The following is a 25,442-nucleotide window of genomic DNA, read 5'->3' on the forward strand; positions in this document are numbered from 1 at the left end:
TGAATGAGGAGGAGAATCAAAGTTCGCTCTATTCCTCTTATCTCTATAAGTTTTTATATCTTATCAGATCTTAAGTTTTATTCATAGCGATCTAGTTGTGATCATAGTTCACGATGTGGCCGTAAAGCACAAGGTGTCGAAGAAACCAAACTGTCAAGTGGTGGCAAACAAACGGGTGAATCCATGAATGAAAAACCGAGCTGAAGCACGAGGAAGTAACGCAGGAGAGACACACGAGGGACATTTCAAAACAAAACAGGAAACAGAGAACTAATGGTGAGACGTGATGAAGAGGAGGAAAGAGACATTCTTCAGTATAAAGGGAACGTGTTCGATGAGTGAATAGAAAAGTGACTTTCTCCAATTTGTATATTTATATATGTAGATATGCACCTTGTGGAAACGCAGGTAAAAAATAATTTCATTGCATAGATGACTTTCTGTGTATGATGATGATGATGCCTCTGAATCTTTGAATGAGTTGTTCTCTGCGCCACCTGGTGGTCGGAGTAATGGTTGAATCTGTTTTACCCATAAGGAGACCGACTACCTGTTATCACCTGGTGTTCATTGGATGATTAACTCATTGATAATATTAATTATTGTCGTTTTAATTCTTGCTTATTACTCGTACTCGTGTAGTATTTAGATCCATTTGACTCCTGTCAGGTGTTGATCTTGTATTTCAAATAAAACGTTTATTTTCAATCTTTATTTTCTAATCGTAGGAGCAGAGTAGAGCCTTGACACTTGTGAGACACTTTCTAAAGAAGAGATATTCTCCCCGTGTGTGTTCGTGGCAACTGAAATAGAAGCAAAAAATCTCAACCCGCACTTGAAAGGTGTGAAAACATGTCGAGGCTCTGAGGGGAACGAAGCCTGCGCGGGTCTGTGCAGACTCCACAGAGTCTCTGCAGCCTCGTAGCGCTCGTCACTTCAAGTGCGTCTGTCGGCACGGAGCTGTGAAGGTTGGAAAGAAACATGAGGGAGGGAGAGAGAGAGAGAGAGAGAGAGGGAGAGGGAGAGAAATGGAGAGAGAGGGAGAGAGAGAGGGAGAGGGAGAGAGAGAGAGAGGGAGGGAGAGAGAGGGAGTCACTATACATGTGAGAGGAAGTGAGACGAGCTCACAGGAGAGAACTGGTTGAGTTCAGAAGAAAATGAAATCAGGGACGAGAGAGACGGCACAGTTGTGGAGTATCTTTCATATTAACAGTTTTATTTATATTACAAGTTGTTTTTTTTAACTCTTTGTGGTCTTCGCTTAATTGATCCATCCGACCACGTCACCTAGTTTTCAGAATAATAACCTGAGGAGCTTATGTTTTCATCTGTTTGTTGCAAGAATATGGAAAAACTATGGAAAACCAAGATCTGCACCAAATTAAACGCACTCAAAACGTGAATTGAGGCAACGAAAATGTTGAAAAACGTTTACTCGCCCCGACTAAATTGATTTGTGTAGGAAATTGTTTCAGAAAAGCTTCAGGCAACTCCAATACTTCAGAAAGCAAAAATACAGCAGCTTCTTCCAAGGTTAATAACGAGCCCCCGCCTCTCCTCTGCCGACAAACCTAATACTGTTTGGATCGAACGTCTCTAACTCCTGTTTCAGTGTTTTAATGATCGATGCTGTTCGGAAGTGAGGAGACAGAAAAGAGAGAGATGCCCAGGAAGAGTCTTGTCTATTCCAGGAGACGTTCTGTAACACGATCGTCTTCAGTTATGTTCTCACCGTCCCTCCGGCTCCCGAACGAGGCCGCACTCCGTCTTCTCGCTGCCGTCTACCTGTCTGCAGCGCTCTGACGCACAGAGACACACATGCAGTGACACTATAAAGTGATAATACGAACATGTTGGCCACAGACCTGAGAGGACGTGGCAGCAGAAGGAAGTAAAAAGAGAGAAAGTTGAAATGAGTAACAGATGCCGATGCTCTTGTGGTTTTCACGTCTCACTGTGTCCTGTTGCTTTGCCGTTTGCTGATGAGAAATATCTATTTATTGGCTTCCAGGCTTCTCTGCCCGGTTATGAATTAATCAGCGGGTTTTTGATGCACGGGGCCACAGGCTTGTTTACAGTCTCGGAGCTAAACGCTGGAATATGAAGCCGCAATGTGATTTATTCCATTTTGCTTGTGCATTCATGCAGTAAAATCTGTCTCCAGTTGTTTTCCATCTTGTTGTGTTTGGTGAACTTTACACTCGCACTGAAACGCAACGAGATTAACTCCTGTTGACCTACGACCAGCAACCTGCGTTCAGCTTTAGAATCTGTTTTTTTTACGTCACTGCACCACATCCACAGTAAATGTGGCTTTTTGCTCTTTGAGCCGGAAAAAGATGAGACACCATAATCGGTAGTTGTGGAACAGCAAGGAAACAAAATCACACCCACAACCGCTGCCACGACGCTGGAGGATGTTTCACTCCTCCCTGTGGTCGTTCATCCTCCTCTTCCTCCTCTACTCCTCTCCCTGGGCTGCTTCATCGATCACTGACACGAGTCCAGTCTGTCGCTGCTCTCTCCTCTTCCACAGTCCCTCCCTCAACACCTCTCTTTTATCTAGTGAGGGTACAGGTGCTGCATACTAAGAGGGTGTGATGTCTGCACGCACACGTGTGTGTGTTCTCCACCTGCCGACACGTGTATGAATACCTGTCGGGGTCATGTGCTGCTAAGTGGTGGGGCCGTGTGGTGGTGACGCTAATCGGAGACACTCTGGTCATTAGCTCCAGGGAGGCTCAAGGTCAGCAGCAGCAGCGAGGACGACTGTAATTAGTGTTTTTTTTCCGAGAGCTTTAAGCGGTGGAAACAGTCGCCAGCGGTTCGGCATCAGGACTGTTTGGTTGTGTGAGTGTCTGTTCAACGGGTTAACGCCCTGACAGCTGCCTCTCAGTGTGCCGGGCGTCAAACGCAAAGCTCCACCCCGTCATCTGCCGCCTGGATCGGCTGCCTCGGTGCCCGCTGTGACTTGTTGGCAGGTTTGGAGACGCTGCTCCTCAGGAGGTCTGGTGTCTGTCCAGAGGCTGCAGAGCAGGAGGACACAGGTGGCAAACAGAGCAGTGCTGGCAGGAGGTGCTGGAGGGGGGGGGGAGAGGTGTCGGAGTCAGGGAGAGTCACACTGCGATTTGCCCGATGTGATTAAAACAGCTGATTGTGATCTTTCTTCTCTCGCGTCACGGTGATGAGAGCTGAAGGTGAGAAGCATCTCATCATCACTTCAGCCCCAGATGCTGCTGTTCCCGACACAGACAGTTCAACATGTTCCTGCTATTTCCTCTGGTTCCGTCTCTCAGCTTCTCACCTCACTTCCCTTCCTGTTCACAGTTTCCTCTCCTGCTGTCTCCTGCTCCGCCTGCACCCCCCACCTGCTCTGCCCTGCCCTTTATTTGAGTTATTAGAATTGGAAGGTTTCCTGTTAAATGTCTTTCTTCCTCTCCTCTGTCTGGTTTCAGTAACTCACTCTGGAACCCCTTTAAAATCTGGAATCCTTAAAAAAGTAGAGCTGAAACCATTTGTCCATAAATCTTTTAGTATTTAGTTTTATTATAATCTGTTCTGATAAATGATTAATCTTCTAAGTTACGTGAAATATTCTCTGGGTCAATCCCGGTGAATATATATAAAGATCATGTGTTCCTCCTCAGACCAAACGATGAACTGGAAAAAATAAAAAGCACATTAGATGCAACCTCAGCACTTTACTGGAGCTACTGGTGTTTTATTTTGAAGCTGGTGGAGAAGTTTGCTGACTTTGCTCGTTTTTTATTATTTTTTTCAGCTCCGTCCCTGTTTTACATTCATGGAGCGAAACGCCTGAAGCTGCTCGACATAATCACTGTGTTTTACTGCCTGAATTAGCTTCACTCGCATTTCCACTGGAGCGACCGCGGGTTAAGTGCATTGCTCCGGTTCTGTTTCCTGAAGGGGAAAGAATTCACACGAGTTTCTTCCTCCACCGGTTTTTGGTGCTGCTCTCGAACTGGTCAAGCTTATTATTAACCAATTTGATGTGTTTTTTAATTTCTTCTATAACCAATAAAAATCATTTGTACAGGAAATCAAATCAAAATAAAGAATGATCTAGTTTTAACCTGCTCTTCTTAAGCCACAAGTAAAAGTTACTTAAACACTAAAACTTATAATAATTGTAACTCATAATTATCAATTATCATTCTGCAATGTTAATGCAATTAACAGGAGTCAGTTCTTTGTGTTGTGAAATATTATACTGAAAAATTAAAAAATCAAGATTTAATTTACACTGATTAAATTCAGAGAGCAACGACAAACTCTGCCTTTTTGATTCAGGTTTACGCTCCTCTCTTCACATTGTTATTCTGACCTTGTTGCTCTATTGGTTTGCCCTCCCTCTCCACACACACACACACACACACACACACACACACACACACACCCCTCCCTCCACCAGCGACACACCCTCGATCTTAACACTCGGCTGAATCCCAAACGTGGAGGAGGTGCTAATAATGAAGCTGCCAAGATGTGCAAGCGTGCATGCATGTCTCTGTGTGAGTGTGTGTGTGTGTGTGTGTGTGTGTGTGTGTGTGAGTGTGTGTTCTCAGCGTGCATGTGTGTGTGTGTGATGAAGTGTGACTGATTGAGATGGATGAGGGGCACTGTGGCTTCCAGTAGATGCAGGCTGTCTGTCTGTCAGTGCATCTGTGTGTCTGTCTGTCTGCTCTGTGTGTGTGTCTGTCTGCTCTGTGTGTGTGTGTGTGTGTGTGTGTGTCTGCTCTGTGTGTGTGTGTGTGTGTGTTTCCTGCAGACGTCACTCATGCTCTCCCTCTGACAAGTGTGTGTGTGTGTGTGTGTTTTGAGTTTCCACAGATTATCTGCGAGACGTCGGACAGTTGGAAGGGTTTGGGTTTGTTGCCCACAGGGACGGTCCAGACGGTTTAAAAATCAAGATCCGGGGCATTAAGAGCTTATTCAAACGCCAGTGGAACCGTTAAATTATGCAGTGTGGTACTTCCAGAGAGTGTTGCAAACAAAATCATCTGTCTTCATAACGTTCTCCTTCCTTTGTTCGCGGAGCTGTTGGCGATAAAAAGCCTGAGAGAGGATTGTTGGAGGCACTTCAAGGCTTCAGTAGATTCCTAAGTGCCAGGGAGGTAAATAGTTTGATGATTTCACTTGAGGACTTTCACTTGGATGTGATGATTTAGCGAGCGGCTCTTTGTGGGTTTGATTCCGGGCCTGAACTGGTTTTCCTTCAGCTCCCTGATGCAAACATTCCTGCTTCTGTTTGTAATATTTCCTCACTTGAGCCTGTGATTGTCAGAGAGTTTGTGTTTCGGTGAGTCATCCTCGCGGTAACGGAACAAACAGCTTTGGCTCGGCACACACAAATAGCATCTCGGTAAATTGTGGCGGCTGTAAAAGTTTTATTTGTTTGCCTCTGCAGAGTTTTCGCTGCCGTCTGTCAGTCTGTCTGCAGCGTCGCTCAGAAGCTACTGAACCGATGAGCGTTTTCGTAATCACGCTAACAAGACGGCAATTCCTTATTTCAACAGGGACATGGGTTTCCTGCATCATGTATCATGGATTGTTGAGTTGTGTAGTGTTTGTATAGTTCTGTGTATGTGTATTTGTGTTTGGTTGAAAGATCATAAAAACTCAGTAGAGCTCATACATTTCTCACACTCGCAGACATCAGTCCACTAATTAATTAACTGATTAACTAATTATATATTATTCCCAGAGAAATTGGTGAAAATGTTGAAAAATATCAGAAATCACCACAATGTTGAAGAAAGTGAAAAAGAAACTTTTCTGACCCATCACAGTTTCCAGTGCCCATGTTATGAGATATTATGTTAAATATATAAGAGCTCCTGCTCCTCTGTTCTTGTTGGGATTGAGATGAGCAGGACCCCCCCCCCCCCCCCCCGTCTTTAATCTCTGATGTCACACACAAACACACACATTCAACCTCACTCCTACATCTCACACTTGTCACGCGCTGCTTTTGCAAGAAGACTCATCGAGCTCTTTCAGAATTCTCTTCCCATTCATGCTCCTCTGCTCTCTGGCCTAAATACAGGCATCGCTCTCCCACATGCGCTCTCACACTCGTTTTCTTTCACTCGCTCTGTCTCTTCACATCACATCACGTTCATTCCTCATCCTCGTCTCTGTTGCACCACATTCTGGAATGCTCTTCATCTCAGTCTTGCACGTTCTCACGATCTCTCGCTCTTCTTCTATCTCTTCCTCTCGTCTCCTGACAGCGTTCAGTGTTTTTTCCCGCCCCACTTCATCCGTCGTCACGGGAGCTTTGACAACTTCTGCAAATGGATCATAAACATGCACAGTTTGACATGTGTTTAGAGTTGTAACAGAGTCTGGACAGTTTTTAATGTCCAAATCTAGTATTTACAAGGATGGACAGTTTACAGAAGATGTCCAGATGTTGAAAAACCACACACCTCCGAGTCCAGGGAGGTTGAAACAACCAATATCCTCTTTTATTCCTCTGACCTCAAGGATGAACCGCTTAGATTTTGGAGGTCAAAGGTCACTGTGGCCCTGACAGGACTCTTGTACGTGTTCTCTAAAGAACGCCTCATGGGAACCCTTTTAAATTAGTTATAAATGTTCTGTAGGACTCGAAGTTGATCTAAGTAGATTCTGGTGGTCGGTGGTCATCAGTCGGAATGTGCAACGACCTGTAGTATTTTAGATTTAAACACCAGAGTAGTAATGACGATGTAAATACATTTTTCAGATACTGATTTGAGTATTTTTCTTTGCTCTTATGATTCTGTGAAACCTTCACTGCTGCTCACCCGTCGCTCTCTGTCGCTCTGCAGCTCTCACCCACCGACAAGAGTCTGGAGTTCGACCGGGACTTTCGTATCAGACACTACGCAGGAGACGTGATGTAAGTATCGCAAAACCGGTGATTCATCCTCCTTCTCCCACATTAGTACTTTTTTACATATTCATGCCTCAGAGGTCCCGACTCGAACCTCAGTCTCACAACGTGGGAAACGTCGATAGAAGCAGGACGATCAACTCTGAGCTTAAAGAAAGTGATGCTTCTTATTTTTGACCCTTTGAAAACAGAATTGCTTCAGGGATTCACTTTGTGCTCTGTTATTTTTTGTGTATTTGTTTTCCAAAGTGTTATTTATGTGCACGTTAAGAAAAAGTAAGACACAAACTTTACTGTTAACTTGAGCAACACGTGAAACAGCAGCTTCGACATGTAACATCCAATTCCTCTGAACGTCTCAGTGTCGTTCTTTAGACTTTGCACCTTGTCTGTTTAAAGTTTTACACATTGAAATGAAAAAAACAACTAAACAAAAGACTCACGGGCCTGAAAGGCTCCGTCTGACTATTTAATGTATTAATCCATTTCCTGCACAAAGGAGCCAAGTTGTTAAATAACCTTCTGATGAAAATCTCTGAGGAATTGGACAAAAGGACATTACACAAGTTGTACTCAGCCCGAGTGCTTTTTTAAAGTGTGTAATTTTTTATAGGAGGGTCTAGACTCAGTTGCTCCATACATTTAGCAGAACTTTGCTGGCTCCCAAGTAACATTTCTGGAAAATGTCCATATGAGAACACAGCAGGAAAATGTCCAGAACATGTGGAACATTTCGTGGCCAAAGAATCTGATGTTTTCCTCCGACAACGAAGGAGACCAGAAATCTCAGCTTGTTTCCTTTGCCCCTAAGTGGCCGTAGAAATCGCTAATTGCAGGATTAAGGCCTCTCAAGCCACACACACACACACACACACACACACACACACACACACACACACACACACACACACACACACACACACACACACACACACTTGGAACATTAATTGACATTTTAATGCCCCCTAAAGTGACAGCACCATGCATGTCCCAGTCCCTGAAGTACTTGGACGTCGTTTAATGACTAAATCACATGTGCTGAGCCCCCAAAAAACGAGCTGAGCCCATTTGTGAGGACTAAGTGTGTCCCACCTTAGGGACGACTCGGGGGGGTGAGGAGTGTCAGGCCTGACTGGCTGATCCCGGAGCCATTTACACAAAGATGTAGAGCGTGTCTCACATACTCACAGCATGGGCACAATGCAGCTCTGTGGCTGAAGGGAATCACTCGTAATAATGTGTTTATGACGTTCGTGGTTAAAGCAGCACAGTTTGCACAGAGTAACACAACAACAGTGAGTCCAGAGTAACACAACAACAGTGAGTCCAGAGTAACACAACAACAGTGAGTCCAGAGTAACACAACAACAGTGAGTGCACAGATTTATTTACCTGCCTCCCTCTGTTCGCAGGTACTCTGTGGTGGGTTTCATTGACAAGAACAAAGACACACTGTTCCAGGATTTCAAGAGACTGCTCTACAACAGGTAACACACACACACACACACACACACACACACACACACACACACACACACACACACACACACACACACACACACACACACACACACTGAGGAACACACACCACTTCAATCATCTCTCACCTCAGCACTTCGATTACATGAAGAATCTAGAAGGAGCAGCGCAGGATTAGTACCTTTAATCTCCTCTCGGTTCTTCCTCCTCTCTCTTCAGTCCTCTGGTGTTTTTCTCTCTGCTGATAATAAATGTGAGGTTCAGTCGTTTCTGTGTGATTTGTATTTTACCACACTCTCTACTCAATGTTGCCCTTGTTTAGTTCTAACCCGGTGCTGAAGGGGATGTGGCCCGAGGGCAAACTGAGCATCACCGAGGTCACCAAACGGCCGCTCACCGCCGCCACGCTCTTCAAAAACTCCATGATCGCTCTGGTGGAGAACCTGACGTGCAAGGTGAGGAGCTCTCACCAGGCGTTAACTGGGAATGTGGATTAAATACATGTCCAGTTGACTCACTGTCGCCCCCTGGTGCCCCTCTGCAGGAGCCCTACTACGTCCGCTGCATCAAGCCCAACGACGTTAAGTCCCCGCTGCTGTTCGAGCAGGAGCGCTGCCGCCACCAGGTGGAGTACCTCGGCCTGCTGGAGAACGTCAGGGTGCGGCGCGCCGGCTTCGCCTACCGACAGACGTACCCTCGCTTCCTGCAGAGGTACGACGCCGACGCAACAACCCCTCTACGCACAGGCGTCTCCTGGTGTTTCTATATATTACGTGTTGGGCTGATAATTAACACACTTGACATTACAAAAAATAATATTCATGACCTCAGCTTCCAGTCTCTTGAATCTCAAATGAAAAACCCTGAGAGCTTCGTCCTCATGTGGCTCTTTGCTGACTGTGTCATAGATGAGATCTGGTTTCTAATTAATTCAACTTTTGTTTACAACCCTCTGTCACCAGATGACTTCGGATCTGAGCCAAAGACTTTTAGAATTAGAACATTAACACAAAACATCACAAACACACTTACGTTACACTAATCGTACACAAACACTTGTTGTAGCACTCGTCCTTACTCCCCAGCTGTTCACACTCGCCCACTGCCCTCGTGGAAACCAGGATTAGTTCATGAGTCTTTACATAACGTGCTCTCAAGTCGTCTCGGTGACTCCGGTCCCCCTCACTGACGCACCAGGACGTGGTTACATCACAGCATTGTCAGTCGTTTGTCTGTGAAACCACACGGGATTCAGTCTGTGAACAAACGCTGGGATCTTTGGAAGCCGAGTGTCACTGCTTTCTCAGAATCGTGTCATAATCTCCATTGATCCAAGTTTTGATCATATTTTTAGGCTAAAATGCCGAATGTCAAACAGTTTGATGTTCTCAAATTTGAGATATCACTGTTTTTCATAGTTTTACATTGTAATTAATATAAGTTTTAGGGGATTTCAACAGTTTAATGGACATTTAATGTGTCACATTGTAATCAAGGATGTTATGTTGAGCATAATTGACCGATTTACCAATTATGTAATGAATACTTGCAGGCATACTTTAAATACACTGAAAATATACACAACCCAGTTATCCTACCTAAAATAAAAGACATTAATTTGATGTGTACTTTGACTTTTTGGTTTGATCCTTCTGATAACATGGAGGAGGCGGGGTTTACGACCTTTACTGCAGCCAGCCTCTAGGGGGCGATTCACATGTTTTGGCTTGGAAATTAACATTTATTTATTGTAACTAGTTTAACATTCGAGCCCTTTGTCCGTCCTCCAGATACAAGATGATCTCAGAGTTCACGTGGCCGAACCACGACTTGCCATCGGACAAAGAGGCCGTGAAGAGGCTCATGCAGGGCTGCGGGTTTGACCACGACGTCGCCTACGGCAAAACCAAGGTCTTCATCCGCACGCCGCGCACCCTCTTCAGCCTCGAGGAGCAGCGAGCCGAGATGCTCCAAAGAATCGTCCTCTTCCTCCAGAAGGTGAGCGGGACTAACTCAGGGTTTCAGTACATTTCTTTATTTCCCCTGATTGTCCCTTGACTTCAAACCAATGAGCTGCATTAGCAAGTATTTAGAGTTCACAAACATGTGTCTCTGTTAATGAAGTCATCAACAACTATTATCTGATCTGGGCCTTGAGTCGTGTTCACGCTGGAATTCACAAGCTCTTGTTCTGTGTATATATATCTATATCTATGAGATATAACAATAAACATTAGTTTCATCCCAGATATGAAGCATTTTCTCAAACTGGACGTCGTACTACGAACCACCTGAATACTCTACGACCAGTTTATTACTTTCTCCTTCAGCTGTTTTAACTTCTCTCAGTATTGATCACTGTGTGTGTGTCTGTATTCAGTGTTTGCTAAGCTCGTCACGCGTCACTGGCTGCACGACACCTTCAGGTCCCCGGGGTCTCGCTGTGCTCGTGTTGCGTTCGCTGACCGGCGTGCAGAGCAGGACTTTGTAACCGTGATAGACGGAGCGACTGTAAAACGCAGAGCGCTGCTCTCGCTGGCTCTCAAATTAAGGACACGCTAAGAGAATCGCCTGGATGCTTCAAAATGTCACGTCTGAGTCTGTCAGCTCTGTGTTGGTGTATAACAAAGACTCCGCATCCATCATCAGGCCACTTTAAGGACTCGATCCTGCAGCGTGGACACATTTCCCCCTAACTGTTTTTACATTAGACTCCTGTAGTAAGATTCCTCCACACCATGTTGCGTTCGTGTGTCTCGGGGAGTTTCTTCGAGCTCTCGGGCTTGAAAGGGTTTTGACTTCTGTAGCCGATTGATTGCTTGACCTCTGTATTGATCGGCGCGACCCTTTGCGAGCTCTTCCCACAGACGCAGCAGACGGGCGTTTCTTCCCCCGCTCCCTCAGGAGAACCTTATCTTGTATCTCCCTCGATAAGCGGACTTCAATGAGGAAGCCAAAGCCCAGAGGAGGAGGAGCAGCTCCTCCAGCAAAACAAACATTACAGCCTGGCGGCGGAGGAGGCGCAGCAGCAGGCGTTTTTTTTAAATAATCTTGCCCTCTGTCAATGTTGGGGCCAGGCATGCATGTGTGTATGTGCATCACAAACACACACACACACATGCATGCTGGCTCATGCACTCACCAACACACAAAATCAAATAGTGGTGTGACAGCAGAATTGACTCCGGTGTCTATCATGCTGTTCCTCAGACAAACATCCCCGGCCGAGTCTGATCTGCCGGGCAGAGCAATCCCCTTATCAGCCCCTGGCACACCACATCGCCTTATGCCAGCCGGTCCCACGGTGCCAGGGCCGTCACCGGCTCAGACACACTTCTCATCCCTCCGTTCTCCTCATGGATCCATAATGATGCTGCTTAATTTGCCCCATAAAACAACTGAAAAAACCACAATCTGCAAATCGGCCCCCGTGCCACCGTGCCGCTGCCAAACCAGCCTGTGAGACCGTTGTTGTTTCTCTGTAGCTGTGTTTTTATTTTACCTCTTTAAATCACCATAACCGCGCTTTCACTGAGGGGGGGGGGGTAGCAGGAGGCGGGGCTTGTTCACAGCTCTATTTAATCCTGCTCTTCCCTCCGTCCTTTACTCATTTCCTCCACCAAGGTTTTGTTTTGTTTAAAAAACTACTCAAGCGATTTCCATGCGGACGGGTCGGACATGACCCAGGGAAGAACCCCACATTGTGTGATAGGGCGTTTTTAGAAGAGCTCTACTCAGGGCTCAACCGTACTGGTATGTTTCTGACGATCTCTGTCGAAACAAGCGTTTTGATGTTGGGTTTAGTTTCCTGTTTGCAGCTTGAGTTTCCTCCTGTGCTCCCTCTCCCCTCGTCCTCAGTGTGGTTGAGCTACATCCACTCCAGCGTTACACTTATTACAGTCAGGCCTGGGCGCTCCACATCTTCCTGTTGTGCTACAAACAACAACAACACAGGGATCTGTTCACAGGACGGAGCAGCTCGGTCACCAGCCCTGTGAGAGAAATGGCCTCTTAAAGAAACGTGGGCCTGAAAAATCCCACATAAATACAGAAGTTATAAATTAAACATTGGAGCCTCCCCCCCCACCTCCCTTCGCTCTGTGGTTAAAAAAAAATGAATATTTCATAAATTCAAGCTCAGCCATCCACATCACAGTAACCGTCAGCGTCGCAACAATGACGGGAAGAGAACCCCCCCCACCCCCACACACATCTCCCCTTGTGTATTCTGAGCCGCTGCTTTAATTGCTTTCCAAAGCTGTACATGGACTCTGTGTAGCAGTGGGTTTATCAAGACGTGACGAGTGTTGGGGAGCTTTTTACAGGGTGTGGGGGGGGGGGGGGGGGGGGGGGTTTGTCTAGGCAGTAGCTAAATGAAAACGTCTACAAAGAATAAAGAGCTGAGGGGTAACTCGTGTCCTCAGGCAGTGAATTGTTCTGTAATAACTTGAATCTTGTTTTCGGGGAGGGGGGGAGAAACTGACTTGAGTGGATCAGTGAATAGCTCTGCTCTCCCCCCCCCCCCCGCTCGGCTCGACTGTCCACGGGTGATCCGTCTCCTGCCAGACCTCAGCAGAAAGTCCACCTCTAATCTCCTGATCCGCTCTGGAACCCGCAGAGTCGTTTAGTTTTCATCACCTCCGCAGAAACTCGATCGTCGTAGCAGATCAAACGAGGAGGATTTGTCTTTTTTTGCTGGATTTTTGAAGGAAGGGAAAAAAGTGCTTCCTCTGTGAGAGCAGGTTGTGATGTGGGCTCTGGTCTTTCTCTCTATCTTTTTAATATTATCTCTTTTTTTTTATATATATATATATATATATATATATATATATATATATATATATATATATATATATATATATATGGCGTCACTTAAGTGCTCTGAGTGGATACGAGTCTGCTTCTGCTGAAGGTCTCGTCCTGTTTAAGTGTTTCTCTCTCTCTCCACTTGCTCCTCGTACAAACAGTATAATCTCTATACGGTGTAAAGTACCTTGAGACGATAATCAAATACTAAATAATACATCTGAATTGAATAAAACTTGATATGATTAAAAAAACGATACCATATTTTTTTTTATTCAGCTGCTTTTCAATTTTTTTTTCCAAGGCTTCATCATCGACTGTCCGAGGTTTTTTTCAGAGCTGCAGCCTTGAAATAACTTACAGTAGCATAAAACCTGTGGTTATGATAAAAACTCTAAAAAGGCTGTAACCATGGCAACTTGCATTTGTCTCACAGCCATAAGGGAACAGATTTTTGTTTTCACATTTTGCTTCTCTAGATTCCTCACGAAAACATTTCTTATTTTTACAATATTTGTTATTTTGTAAAAAATGTATGAGATGAATGATTATGATTCATCGATATCAAAACCTACATTTAAAGATTAAAGGTACCCTGTTGAGGTTTCTGACCACTGGGGGCGCTATGGAGCAATGTTTTAAAAGTGGGTCCATGTTTTATTAATTTGTGGTCTACAGAGGATTTCCGTGATTTGCGTCACCAGCTTGTCCTGCCTGTAGTTCTTCAGATTTTTTATTAAATAGTAGGTGACACACACATTGAAGTACACAGTGCAGATATTTAAAGAACATACAAGTACATGCACTGTAAACAATACTACTGCGTTTGTTTTTACATTTACATTATTATTTTAACGACTCTCTTCTCCAATAAGGAGATTTTATTGTGTGTCCTTGCATGTTGGACTAATGTGTGTTATTTCAAGCTGCCGACCATCGACAATGTTCCTCCGATCTATTTGCTTCCACTCTCGTCTAATTGATGGATGTTCTGTCCGGAGCCGTTCAATCGGATCCTCAATACTTTGAAGGAGGCCGAGTTGATGAAGAACAGTTTGAACACGTTTGCTTTTTACGTCATTAAGGAACATTAATCCAGAGCTTACAAAATTACTAAACCACATAATAGCAGGAGTCGTGATCGAAGGAATGAGGAACCAGCCTCAGTGCAGTGATGTCACCGGTGGCTCTATTGATTTATGATAATGCTGAGCTCCGGCCCGGTGTCTCCCTGTGACGGCCTGGTGGTCAGAGCAGCTTCGCCAGATTGTGTCACAGGCTCTTGATTCCGCCCCCAACCCCCACCCCCCCCTCCGCCCACTGCGTATATCGAGCATGTCACTGGAAAACCAGCTCGATATCCCCAGAGGACGTGGAAACTCAGGCGTTCAGCAGTGGATCCCAGTGAAGTGTGTCGACGGTGCGGACGGGCCCATCTGTCTTCACCTGTCAGATTTTAGTCGTGCTGTTCATATTCAGCTAATATCGTTTTATTGGAGCTTCAGCCCCAATGCTGTTAGATTAAAGGCATCCAGCAGCAGGTCATGTGTCCTGTGGGCTCAACATCTCAACCTGCTCGCACCAGTTGCCCTGGCACGTGTGATTTGTGAATGCACTTACCCAGTGCGCATTTCAAACCAGCCAACTCCCCCCCCCAACCCCTGCTGAACAAAAACCCCAGCAATCTGTCCCGCTTTGTTGCGACGACAAAGATCCCCAATCTGGCTTTGATGATCTCGTAAATCCCGGGGCCCCGGAGCGAGGTGAGGGCGGGCTCCATGATGGCAGAGTCTCTAAAAGGATGATCAGATGGCTTTATTGGCCAGAAGAGTGAGGGGGCAGACCGTCGGGGGCCTTGTTATTGGCCTGATTTATCCGGCGTTCCCCCGGGAGTCATCTTCATCAGCTCGCCACCGACCATCGCTGTTTGAGAGGCAGAAAATGCGTTTATGGCGTGTTTGTGCCCGTGAGGGCGGCTGGATTGCTCCGGCTCTTGCCTCTTTCCACCTGTCACACACCTTAATGAGGCTCCACAGACAGGGGAGATGGTTTATTTCTGCTTTATCTGTTTTCCTGTTTGCTGCTCGCCTCCCACCTCGCTCTTTTACAACATAACTGGTGATTTGCAGCTTTGAATAAACCCAGTTGTTGATCTGGCACAGGCCCGTGCACCCTGTGGATATCAGGCACTGAAAAGCTGACTTCACCACTTATTGCTTTGTGTTTGACACGTTATGAGATTTTTTTGCAGATAAGATCTTTTGTTGAAGAAAAAATCCACAACAAGATCAGCACCGAGCAACAGCTATTTTTAAAGCCTAAATATGTCCATGATATATTCTCTGACAAATCAATGAAAAGTTGAAAAACATCCCATCTGAAGAAAATTCCTGGATCCGCCCTCTCAACCAGATCCACCCCAAAAATGTCATGGCTTCTCCCTAAACTCACACCACATCCTTCCACCAAGTTTCATGCTCATCTGTGAATCCTTAAAGTAGTTTCTCCTCACAAACAACCCAACACGGATGAAAACACGACCTCCTCAGTGGAGGTAACACCGCGATTTAACCTTGTGCGTCCATACTCCAGTGGAGCTCGACTTATCCTCTCCTCTGCCAATTATCACTCACCAATCCCTTCAGGTGAGAACCACCTCCTCCACCGTTTTAATATGCAAATGCAGGAAATCCGTCTCTTCGCCGCCGGCCTCCCCCACACTTAAATATTCATGATTGCTGTGCATTAGAGTCAGATGGAATCCAGGAGCCGCCCTTCGCCGCAGCGCCTTTACTGAGCGCACTCCACTGCTGATTATTTAGCATTGTGTAGCTGCACTGTAGTCAAATATATGTGTAAATAATGGAGAGGGGGTGTGTGAGGGAGGGTACAGTACAAGGGGAGCATATGGTGGTGATTTTATTGAGGAGGGGGGGGGGATCAGGAGTTATGGTTCCCTGGGGTCCCACTTGCATCTATTATTCATGTTTCTGAGGGTCTGATAGCCATTCAACCTGTGTTTGGTTACAGGCTTGGGACGGGGGTCCTTGTTTTAGTCCCCATCTCTACCCGGACTGATGAGTAACAAATAAATGTCTAATGAATTCTAATGAAGAGCAATGAGAAAACAATTTATTTTTATAATCCTAAAGGCCGAAACACAGAATTATACATTAGCTACAGTGACAGTATTGTGCTTTATTTATAGCTACAGTCGTCATCGTGATTTAGATCTTAATGCGGGGGGGGGGGGGTGGAACCTCTTCATGCTTTTTACCATCAGTGCATAAAGACTAAAATAGCCCGGGGAGCGATGGCTGCTCTACTAAATAAATCAGATCTAGATACAGTCGTTCTAAATGTCCCATAATCCCCTCTGCATTAGTGCAGCTCCTCCTGTGCTTAAAGGACCAGTCCATAGATTCTACACATTATACAAAGAGCTCGTCTGCATGAGTCTTCTACAGATCTGAGGTTTCTATTATGAAATATTTACAGGAGCAGAAGAAAGAAGCCTCACAAACACACAGTGATATGTTTCTGTTGAGATCTTTTACTCTCCCTGACTTCACCCATGTTGTCGTATTAATTAGATTTTGAGCTAAATTCTTCAAAACATGAAAACGAAGGTTGCAAACACACCCCGTGTATTACCAGCTTCTCTAATCACAGTATATGTATTTCATTGTGTCGTCTCCAGGTGTGGAGGGGCACCATAGCCCGGATGCGTTACCGGCGGATGCGAGCGGCCCTCGTCATCCTTCAGGCTTACCGCCGCTACAAGGTCAGGTCCTACATCCGCGAGGTCAACCGTCGCTTCAAGAACGTCCGATCCATGAAGGACTACGGCCGACACGTCAAGTGGCCGACGCCGCCGAAAGTCCTGCGCAAGTTCGAGGAGGCGCTCAGGAGCATCTACAACAGGTACGGAGACGACAGAGCAGCACATGAAGGTTCAAGCTGCTAAGTGGGTCTAATTCCAGAGCTGTGAAATGTGAAATTACATTTAAACACTTTACCATTTGCTTCCAATTGAGTCGTTTCAAACAGAGGATGAGTCTTTGAAGGGTTTGAAGTAAATCGTTTTCTCTCCTTGGATCAGAGCGTCACCGCAGGACACGGCACACGGTTGTTTTACATCCAGATGAGTCTATTTGAAGCCGCTCACACACATTTCCTTCGGCCTCGGGCTCACGCTGAGCATTGATTTTTCTCCCTCCATCAAAGACTCATCACCACTTTTTCCTCCGTTTGGTGTTTTTTTTATTGTAGCCGGGCACAGTTGGAAAATAGCCTTCCCAGAAAATGATGTTGGCTGTCGGGAACTGGGAGTGAAAAGCCAATAAGTACACTACAGCTGGGCTCCCCCCCCGCCACAGCCCAACCATCAAGGCACGGTGCAGGATCCTCTGTGGACAAAGTTGTTTGTTCTCCACTCTTAGTTTTCTCTGTGTGTTTGTTTGTGTCTACCTGCAGGTGGTGGGCATGGACCCTGATCAAAGGCCTTTCTCCAGAGGAGGCCCTGCAGGTGAGGGCCAAGGTCGCCTGTCTGGAGGCCCTGAAGGGCCACAGGAGCGACTTGGGCCTGCAAAGAGCCTGGGAAGGAAACTATCTGGTGAGCAGGAGGGATGGAGGTGTGGGTGCAGTGCAGTAATATGTCTGGCTTGTATGTGTTTGAATACATGTAAGTGTTACTGCTGTAAACTGGTTCTATCAGCTGCTGTTACTCTCACTAAAATCCATATTAATGCTGGGATTGGAACCTCGATATCTTTTTAGCGTCTTGGCCAAAATGCTCAGACAAATAATATCGCTGAGATATGAAGAAGACAGATGTTCAAGCCAGGTGACGAAACGAACGCCATGCGCACGGCTGAGCTACGATAAGTGCAGCCGCTCAGAGTAGCTAACAATGCGACTGTGAGGAAGGTGACGCCAACAGGAAGAAGAAGAACTAGATGGTCGCATTTTGTTTTTTTTAACACACTAAAATAAATCAGTTACCTCATTTCCTATAACAAACAGAGGAGTTCGCCTTCTGTCTTTTCTCCCATTGAGTCAAAACAAAAAATGAAAACTGAGAAGCTCCCTCACCTCGCTGTCTTGCCAAAGCAACGTGTTCACCGAGGTGTCACATCTACATCTGTGCCAATCGTAGCCGATTAAAAACACACTGCAGAGTCATTGAATGCAGATTGTATCTTTTCTCAGAAGCTATTCGTAATTTAATAAAAAGGTTTTATAGCCTTGATATATCAGCGTGTGTATTAGATGGAAGCTCTTCCTCTCCGTCCTCCTCTGAACTCGACGAGTGTCGGTGCTGTTTGTTCTGTCTGTGTCTCTGACAGTTTCTCTGTGTGTGTGTTTCTTTTGTGTTCGACAGAAGCGAGACAGCCCCGACAGCGCCGCGTCGTTCACGCTCGTCTCCAGCGAGCTGCAGCGGAAAGACAAATTCATGAGGGTGCTGTTCTCCTGCAATGTTCGCAAGGTAGAGGATTCATCCACTGTCTCAGCCACGTGTGTCTGTACGGGAAAGAAATGCTCCTGGTTTCCACCCCCCCAACCTGCAGGGGGTTAAGTTGTTGGTGTGTGTGTGTGTGTGAGCTCTTCCTGTTTCCTGTGGGGGGGGACTAATGAGGTGCTTTGTGTTTTCCCAGATCAACCGTTTCCACAAGTCGGAGGACAGGACTGTGCTCATCACTGACCGCCACCTGTACAAGATGGATCCCCTGAAGCAGTACAAGCCCATGAAGAGCATCCCCCTCTACAACGTATGACTCTTCCTCTTCCTCACAGCCGTCTTCATCACACACACACAGGGTGGTTAACACACAGGGTCAAACTGCACTTTACTACAGATTTACTTTTATTTATCTACTGTATTTATCCTGTATTGATTCAGGAAGGTCCCATTGAGATCTTTCCACAGCAGAATTCAAACGTCATGTCCGGCCTCCTGAGTTCGAGTCTGAGAAAAGCAGATTTACGCAGCTCTGCTCGGGAAGTTGGATCATTTCCCTCTTACGATGAATCAATAAACTGGAGAAGTCTTGTGGTAACATGCTGAGTAAAGCTTTAGGATATATGTTTTTCTGCTAAGACGCATTGGACCGTTTCATATCGTTCACAGTGATGTGTGTGGGCGGTTGCACCAGGAGCGTGATGTATAACATCCAGTTTCTTCCACAGAGACAGAGAAACACGCACAGAGCATAATTCAAAATATACAGATTGTATATATCGAGTTAATAGAAGCAGAGATCTTCTTGATGCAGATCCATAAAACCCTGTTTCATGTGCTGTAAACCAGTGTGTGTGTGTGTCACATGGGAGAATGACTTATGCAGAATTGTTTGTGATGTGTATTGAATTGCAGGTTACACACTTGAGCAGCCTGAAAATGAAAATCCATAGATCAAATTACTGCTCGGCAATATGCTGCGGAGAGGAGACTTGTGTCTTTGCTGCTGATTCATCCAACGTGTGCAGCCGGAGTCTTATAGTTTTGTATAAATTGGAAATATGAATATTCAGCAAGTCAATAAAATTAGCTTGTGATAGTTTCTGCCTCACGTCTGGATTTCGTGATGTGAGAATCAAAACATAAACATCAGGCCTGAGTGGCAGTTGTGGCTCAGGTGACTCTGTTCCACGGCAGGTTCATGTTTTCTGTTTCTATTTATTTTCTCTTCTCGCTGAAATTGGATCCATATCTAGAGGCTGTTGTTTCGTTTTTTAAATGTTTTCGTGACCTGGTCAGAAAACACCGTCACTGACATATCACATTCACCGGCATCTAACTCTTACCTGAAACTGTGAGGTTGCCAGATTTCAGAAATACTCAATTTACACCTTCATTAAATATGATTTTTTGAAGTCTGTTTATGTGGTTTTTGCGTAATCCTGCTAAAAAACAAACAAACAGACAGAGGGACAGCGGTCGCTTTCTTCGTTTATTGAGCAAAATAAACATTGTAGCTGTTGTGTGAGAATTTAAATATTACCCAAAATGTTGAACTGTTTAATCGTCGCAGCTTCAAGCCTAAATTTAACCTTCACAAAATGCTTCCTACGTTTCAAACGGCCCTTTGAAGAGGAGACAACCAGACAATTTCCCCTGAAGGTCTACAACTGAAACTACAAAGAGCAAATGAAAACTATGCAGGTGAAGTTAAGAAAACAAACGAGAGCAGAAAGCAGCGTTTTAAAGAACATATTTCTGATTCCTCCATTTTGCTCTGCCGTGACACTGACCTTGGAGGTGAGGCGGCAATGAAACAGGAAGTGAAGGCGTCGCACATTAATCTCCGGGGCAGATACGCCCCCCCCCGACGTCTGGTGAAGCGAGTGAGATGTGAGGCTGACGTGCGGTTGACGGCTGTGACAAGACGTCCCAGTGTTACAATCTGACAGAGTGACAGGAGGGAGTTCCAGAGTCCGCAGACGGACACCAGGAGCCTGCACGGCTGCATCTGGAAGGGAAACTGGGAGCCGGCAGATTAGACAGATGGCGGCAGAGAGAGAGAGCGAGAGAGAGAGATCAGCGGGAGTTAAGGAGATTCTTAGTTATTGGCCATTGAGTCACACACACTCATGAGTTGATGGATAGAGCTCAGTCGTATGTGGAGCTGGAGGAGGAGGAGGCACAGTTTGTTGGTTTGCAGCTTTCACACAGCGTCACCACAGGAGGAGCGTAGTACACATTATAGCTGTGTTCCAGTTCAGGGCCAGGACGCCGTCTACGCAGCCCACAGAGGACGCAACCTTTGTGGGCTGCGAAACAAAATGGAGATGGCTATTAGGTGCGTCTTGATTGAATTTAAAGAGACTGTCGGGCCTCGGCGGAGGGGATCACTTAACTTAGTACTTCTAGTTACCTCCGTCTGTTATCATGATCGCCATAAAACATGGTGCAAGGTTGAGGTTTTGCTCAGGTGAGGAACCGTTCAACTTTAGTTGTGGATCAGGCGGCAAGTCCAGGATCTTTGAGGGTGTTTTTCAACATTGTCATACATTTTTCTGGAAATTATTTATACATCGTGACACAAGCAGCCGTCCTAGTTGTTACTGGGAAGAGAAGCATTAATCATCACTGCTGCTCTTTCACATCCATGATATCAGGACTGTTAATGCAGTAAATGTAAAAGCGGGTGAGAGGAAGTGCAGAGGGAGCCGGGGGGGGGGGGGCGAGCGGGAAGACCTGGAGCCCAATGCCGGCCGAGAGCAGCGTGACGCGGAGCTATCGATCGGAGAAGGTCAAACAGAGGGGAGAGCGGTTAGCTCGTTGTTGATTAGCACCGAGGGGCTAACACCACATGACCCCCCACCCCCCCACCCCTCCAAGCTGTACCATACTTACTGCTGCTCCTGCCGGGGCCCGGCTGATAAATGGCCGGTGCTTTAGTGAGGAGCCAACAACCGTCTGCCAGGGGATTTATACGCCGGTTAATGCCTGCGCTGCAGAAGCAAGATCATTACACCGTATTTCTCGTTAAATAAAACAAATACTGTTGAGGAGACGGTGAAATATATCGATTGTGCTCCACTGACTCATCTCGCTGCTTCTCACCATCTTTTCTCTCACCTTCATCTCTTCATTCTATTTCTGTCGTGCACCCATCCCCGTCTCACCCATCTCCCCCTCTCTCCCGATCTCAGTGTTGCCCCCCCCCCCACGCTGCCGCCGCTTCTCTCCTCCCGTTGTTGTCATGCCAACTTCCCAGGAGACAGTGTTGTCATGGATACCGAGCGGCAGGGCAGATCAGCTGATGTCTGGTGTCGTTCGGGCCTGTGCACAGATCGCTCTCTTTTCTTCCCGCCGAGGATTATTTGTGATCCCCCCCCCCCCCCCGGCTCTCGCTCTCCTCACATACTTTCTCGCTGCCGTATTCTTATTCACTCATCTTTAAGTTTATTATGTGCACTCACAGGGAAAAAAAATCACGTGTGCAGAACTCCGAGCGACGGATAAAAAATGCTGCTTTCTGAAATTATGCAAATCTATTAATACATGGGATCAGGATGAAAATGTGTTGAAGCATAAATTATCATTTTAGAAGCAACTTGCAGGATGGGGGGGGCGACTATTTTCCCATTTTCTGTCCCGTTAACATCTCCTCATCACACGAGTGGCTGATTACAGGACGTTCATCTGATCAGAGAGCTGCCAGTGGGCCCTCTCGCTGCCTTTGTCCCGCACTCCATCACTACAGGAGTGTAGGGGTGTGTTATATAACCAATAGGTTGCTCCCATGAGAAGAGAACCTGCTGATGTCCTCATGACAGCTGCAGCACTGTGACTGCAGGTTGACATCGTGCAGGAGTTTCCTCTGTGTCGTCCTGTCACTGCAGCACATGTACAGTCTGGGAACACGGCTTTTTAAAAAAAATAAAAATACAGACAAGACATCAGGCAAAGAGTTGTTTCCTCACACATGCTGCAATCGTCCCTGTTTACGCAGCAACAACTGTCTCGACTCTAGAAAAAGCTTCGAGATCACGCTGGAGGCGAGAGGTGTGAAAAACACGTGAGAGAAGCAAAACTCTGTTTCCTCTCAACGATTTGAGATGTTTATGCTGTTGGCAAAAAACCACTCAAACCGATTCCGTTGAAACTTAGAGGAAGGATGGAGGAAAAACTCATCAAGTCTTGGAGCAGATTGGATGTAAAAGAATGTTTTTCCACTTGTCTTTAACATTGAGACATTGAGCGTTGGCCCTGGTGGAGCTACGTGTTCTCTGAGCCGCCTAATAAATATCAAAAACATGTCGATAACACTTTCCTTATGTTCGAGGGGAGATATTCAAAATGTCTTGTTTTGTCTGAAAAACAGTCCAGAACCTGTGTCCACAGTTTACTGTCATATAAGAAAAATACAAGTAGGAAATCTTCTTTATTAGGAAACTGGAGGAAGAAAACATTTGGCTTATTTTTCTTGAATGATCAACAAATAATTGTGATTAATCAGTAATACAAAATGCCACAGAATTGATGACTCACAGATTGCGATCGTGATTAAAAGACCCCTCGTATCGCCGAGTGTGTCGAGGGCCAAGTTGCAGTAATGAACTGTACCATCGTCTTCCAGTCTCCACATGTGTCTCTCTCTGTGTGTGAGAGACAGACGAACAGCTGAGCAGATGTCTGGGAGGATAAATGCCTCCTAATGAAGTTCATTCTCAAGTTAAAACTGATCGGGGGGGATTGAGACCAAAAAAATGACACAAGGCAACAAATCAGAAAGTCTCATTACCCGACTCATTAGAACACAGACTCTCGTTCCAATCAGTTAAGCCTTTAATAAAAATGTAAATGTAACCGCTTCCGTGCAATTAACTGCGTCCGGATTGCTCGACGGAGACGCTTCGCTCGGGGCTTTGATTCGTGGTGATTACGTGAAGTGTTTGTTTGTGAAGTCACGGGCGTCGTGTTGGAGCCACATGAGCGAGCTGGGTGCGAAGCCGCTGGGTTGGACCCGTCTCCCCGTCCTCCTCCTCCTCCTCCTCCTCCTCCTCTGGGGGAGAATTAGTCTGGGTATCACAGTGTGGTGAGTGGATATTAATGCACCAGACTCACCAGATGCCCTTTGGCTGTTTCCTCATCGAGCACCGGCTGAGTTCAGCTGGGAAACATAGAGGAATAAAGGGAGACGGAGAAAAAGCTCAGGTGAACGAGAAAGAAAAGGGGGGGGGGGGGGGGTTAATGAGCCTGTGTTTCCTTCACCTGTGAAGATACTGGTTTCTGCCTGTTGGGTCTGCATTGACGACTGGGATCCCCCCCCCCCTCGGCCGTGTGGGTTTACATTGGTGTGTGGTTTTAAAGGGCTCTGATCGGAAAAGTTTGATTGGTCCTTTGGGGAAACTGATCAATAAATCTAACTCCGAGCTCCAGTTCCTGAGAAACCCATCGCACCAGTAGACATCTGATACTGGCTGCTGTTTATTCATCCCCTCCGCCGAGGAGCTTGTGTTTTCACCCGTCTGTTTGTTCGTTTGTTTGTTTGTTGAGGATCCGGATCAGGAGGCGGATCTAAGAATTCTTTTAAACTTTCTTTACAGAACATTTCTCTTTACTTGGTTTATATATCTGATCTGAACATGTACATGCAATATGGTGATAAAGTGTAAAAGTACCTTTCTACATCATTTATTCATCCATTTAGATGATTTGATTTTAAAAAATGCAGTCATTCTTATTTTATTTATGTTGCCCATATTCACACATCTCAATTTGCCTCATAGGACTAAAAAAAGGTGCGACATCCTCTGCTCTTAACCCTTGAGTGAGAAAAGAAATATGAAATCAAAACCTATTAACAGCAGCACATCAACAAATTAACAATATTTACAACATTAATGAACAAATGTATCAACGTTTAAAGTATTTTATACAAAAGAAGAAGTATGACAGAGGTGGAGCAGTAATGACAGTTGTAATGACAGAGGTATTTGCCAGTAATAATAATAAATGGGAGTAGGCGTATTGTATATTTTAACAATGAGTTGTCATCACAATCCACAATGTGGCCTCTACAGTTATCCTGGATCTGAAGCACGAAGACGAAGTCAAGTCGGTAAAGTGTTGATGAGACGATGAAGAGGAAAGAGAAGCTCCATGTGTCCCTCGATCATGATCAAATTCTTACCTAGGAAACCATCCACACAGTTATAAGGGTGTTTGAAACATGAGCACCATCTCCATTAGGCTAATTTTAAGTTTAATTTATCATAAATAACACAAGCAATGCTGCTCCTGTAAAAACAAAGATTCCTCTTGGATTTGCTTCCCTCAGATGTGAGAGTTGTGTCTTTGTGTTCACGTCCTTCTGTCTGCACCAACTCAACCTCCCTGACGTGCTTGTGCAGCTGCGTTCATGTTTATCCACAGTACAGATGTTACCTGACAGGTTTCTCAACACACGCTCTCCTGCCTTTGCACATGTTTGTGTTTCTCCGTTGGTTCTTCATCCATGTTTATCGTGTGTTATGTGCCCCCCCCCCTCTCTCTCTCTCTCGCTGTGTCCCAGGTGACGGGGATGAGCGTGTCCCCGGGGAAGGACCAGCTGGTCGTCTTCCACACTAAGGACAGCAGGGACCTGGTGGTGTGCCTGCAGGGAATGGTCCCCGCCAGCGAGAGCCGCATCGGGGAGCTGGTGGGCACCTTGCTCAGCCACTTCAAGAGGTGAGCGGTTTTAGATCTTGTGTGTGTATGTACTCGTTTTTGTTCCCTCTTCAACACAAACACTGACCTTATCAG

General features: G+C 45.8%; 1 protein-coding gene across 2 annotated transcripts in view; it reads left to right on the top strand.

Annotated features, from left to right (window-relative positions):
* The window catches only part of myo1d (myosin 1D), a 68,212-nt gene that overhangs the window by 24,059 nt on the left and 18,711 nt on the right, over positions 1–25,442 (top strand). The window contains exons 12-21 of one of the 2 annotated variants that reach the window (XM_034569660.1): positions 6,837–6,907; positions 8,314–8,388; positions 8,703–8,835; positions 8,925–9,091; positions 10,171–10,378; positions 16,887–17,110; positions 17,663–17,801; positions 18,570–18,674; positions 18,844–18,957; positions 25,213–25,367. In XM_034569660.1, coding sequence (XP_034425551.1) covers positions 6,837–6,907; positions 8,314–8,388; positions 8,703–8,835; positions 8,925–9,091; positions 10,171–10,378; positions 16,887–17,110; positions 17,663–17,801; positions 18,570–18,674; positions 18,844–18,957; positions 25,213–25,367 — 1,391 coding nt within the window. Of the gene's footprint in view, positions 1–6,836; positions 6,908–8,313; positions 8,389–8,702; positions 8,836–8,924; positions 9,092–10,170; positions 10,379–16,886; positions 17,111–17,662; positions 17,802–18,314; positions 18,325–18,569; positions 18,675–18,843; positions 18,958–24,297; positions 24,311–25,212; positions 25,368–25,442 lie in introns of both variants that reach the window. The other variant, XR_004612077.1, reaches the window with a different exon arrangement.

The sequence above is a fragment of the Hippoglossus hippoglossus genome, chromosome 19, assembly GCF_009819705.1.
Source record: "Hippoglossus hippoglossus isolate fHipHip1 chromosome 19, fHipHip1.pri, whole genome shotgun sequence".
NCBI classification, from domain to species: domain Eukaryota; kingdom Metazoa; phylum Chordata; class Actinopteri; order Pleuronectiformes; family Pleuronectidae; genus Hippoglossus; species Hippoglossus hippoglossus.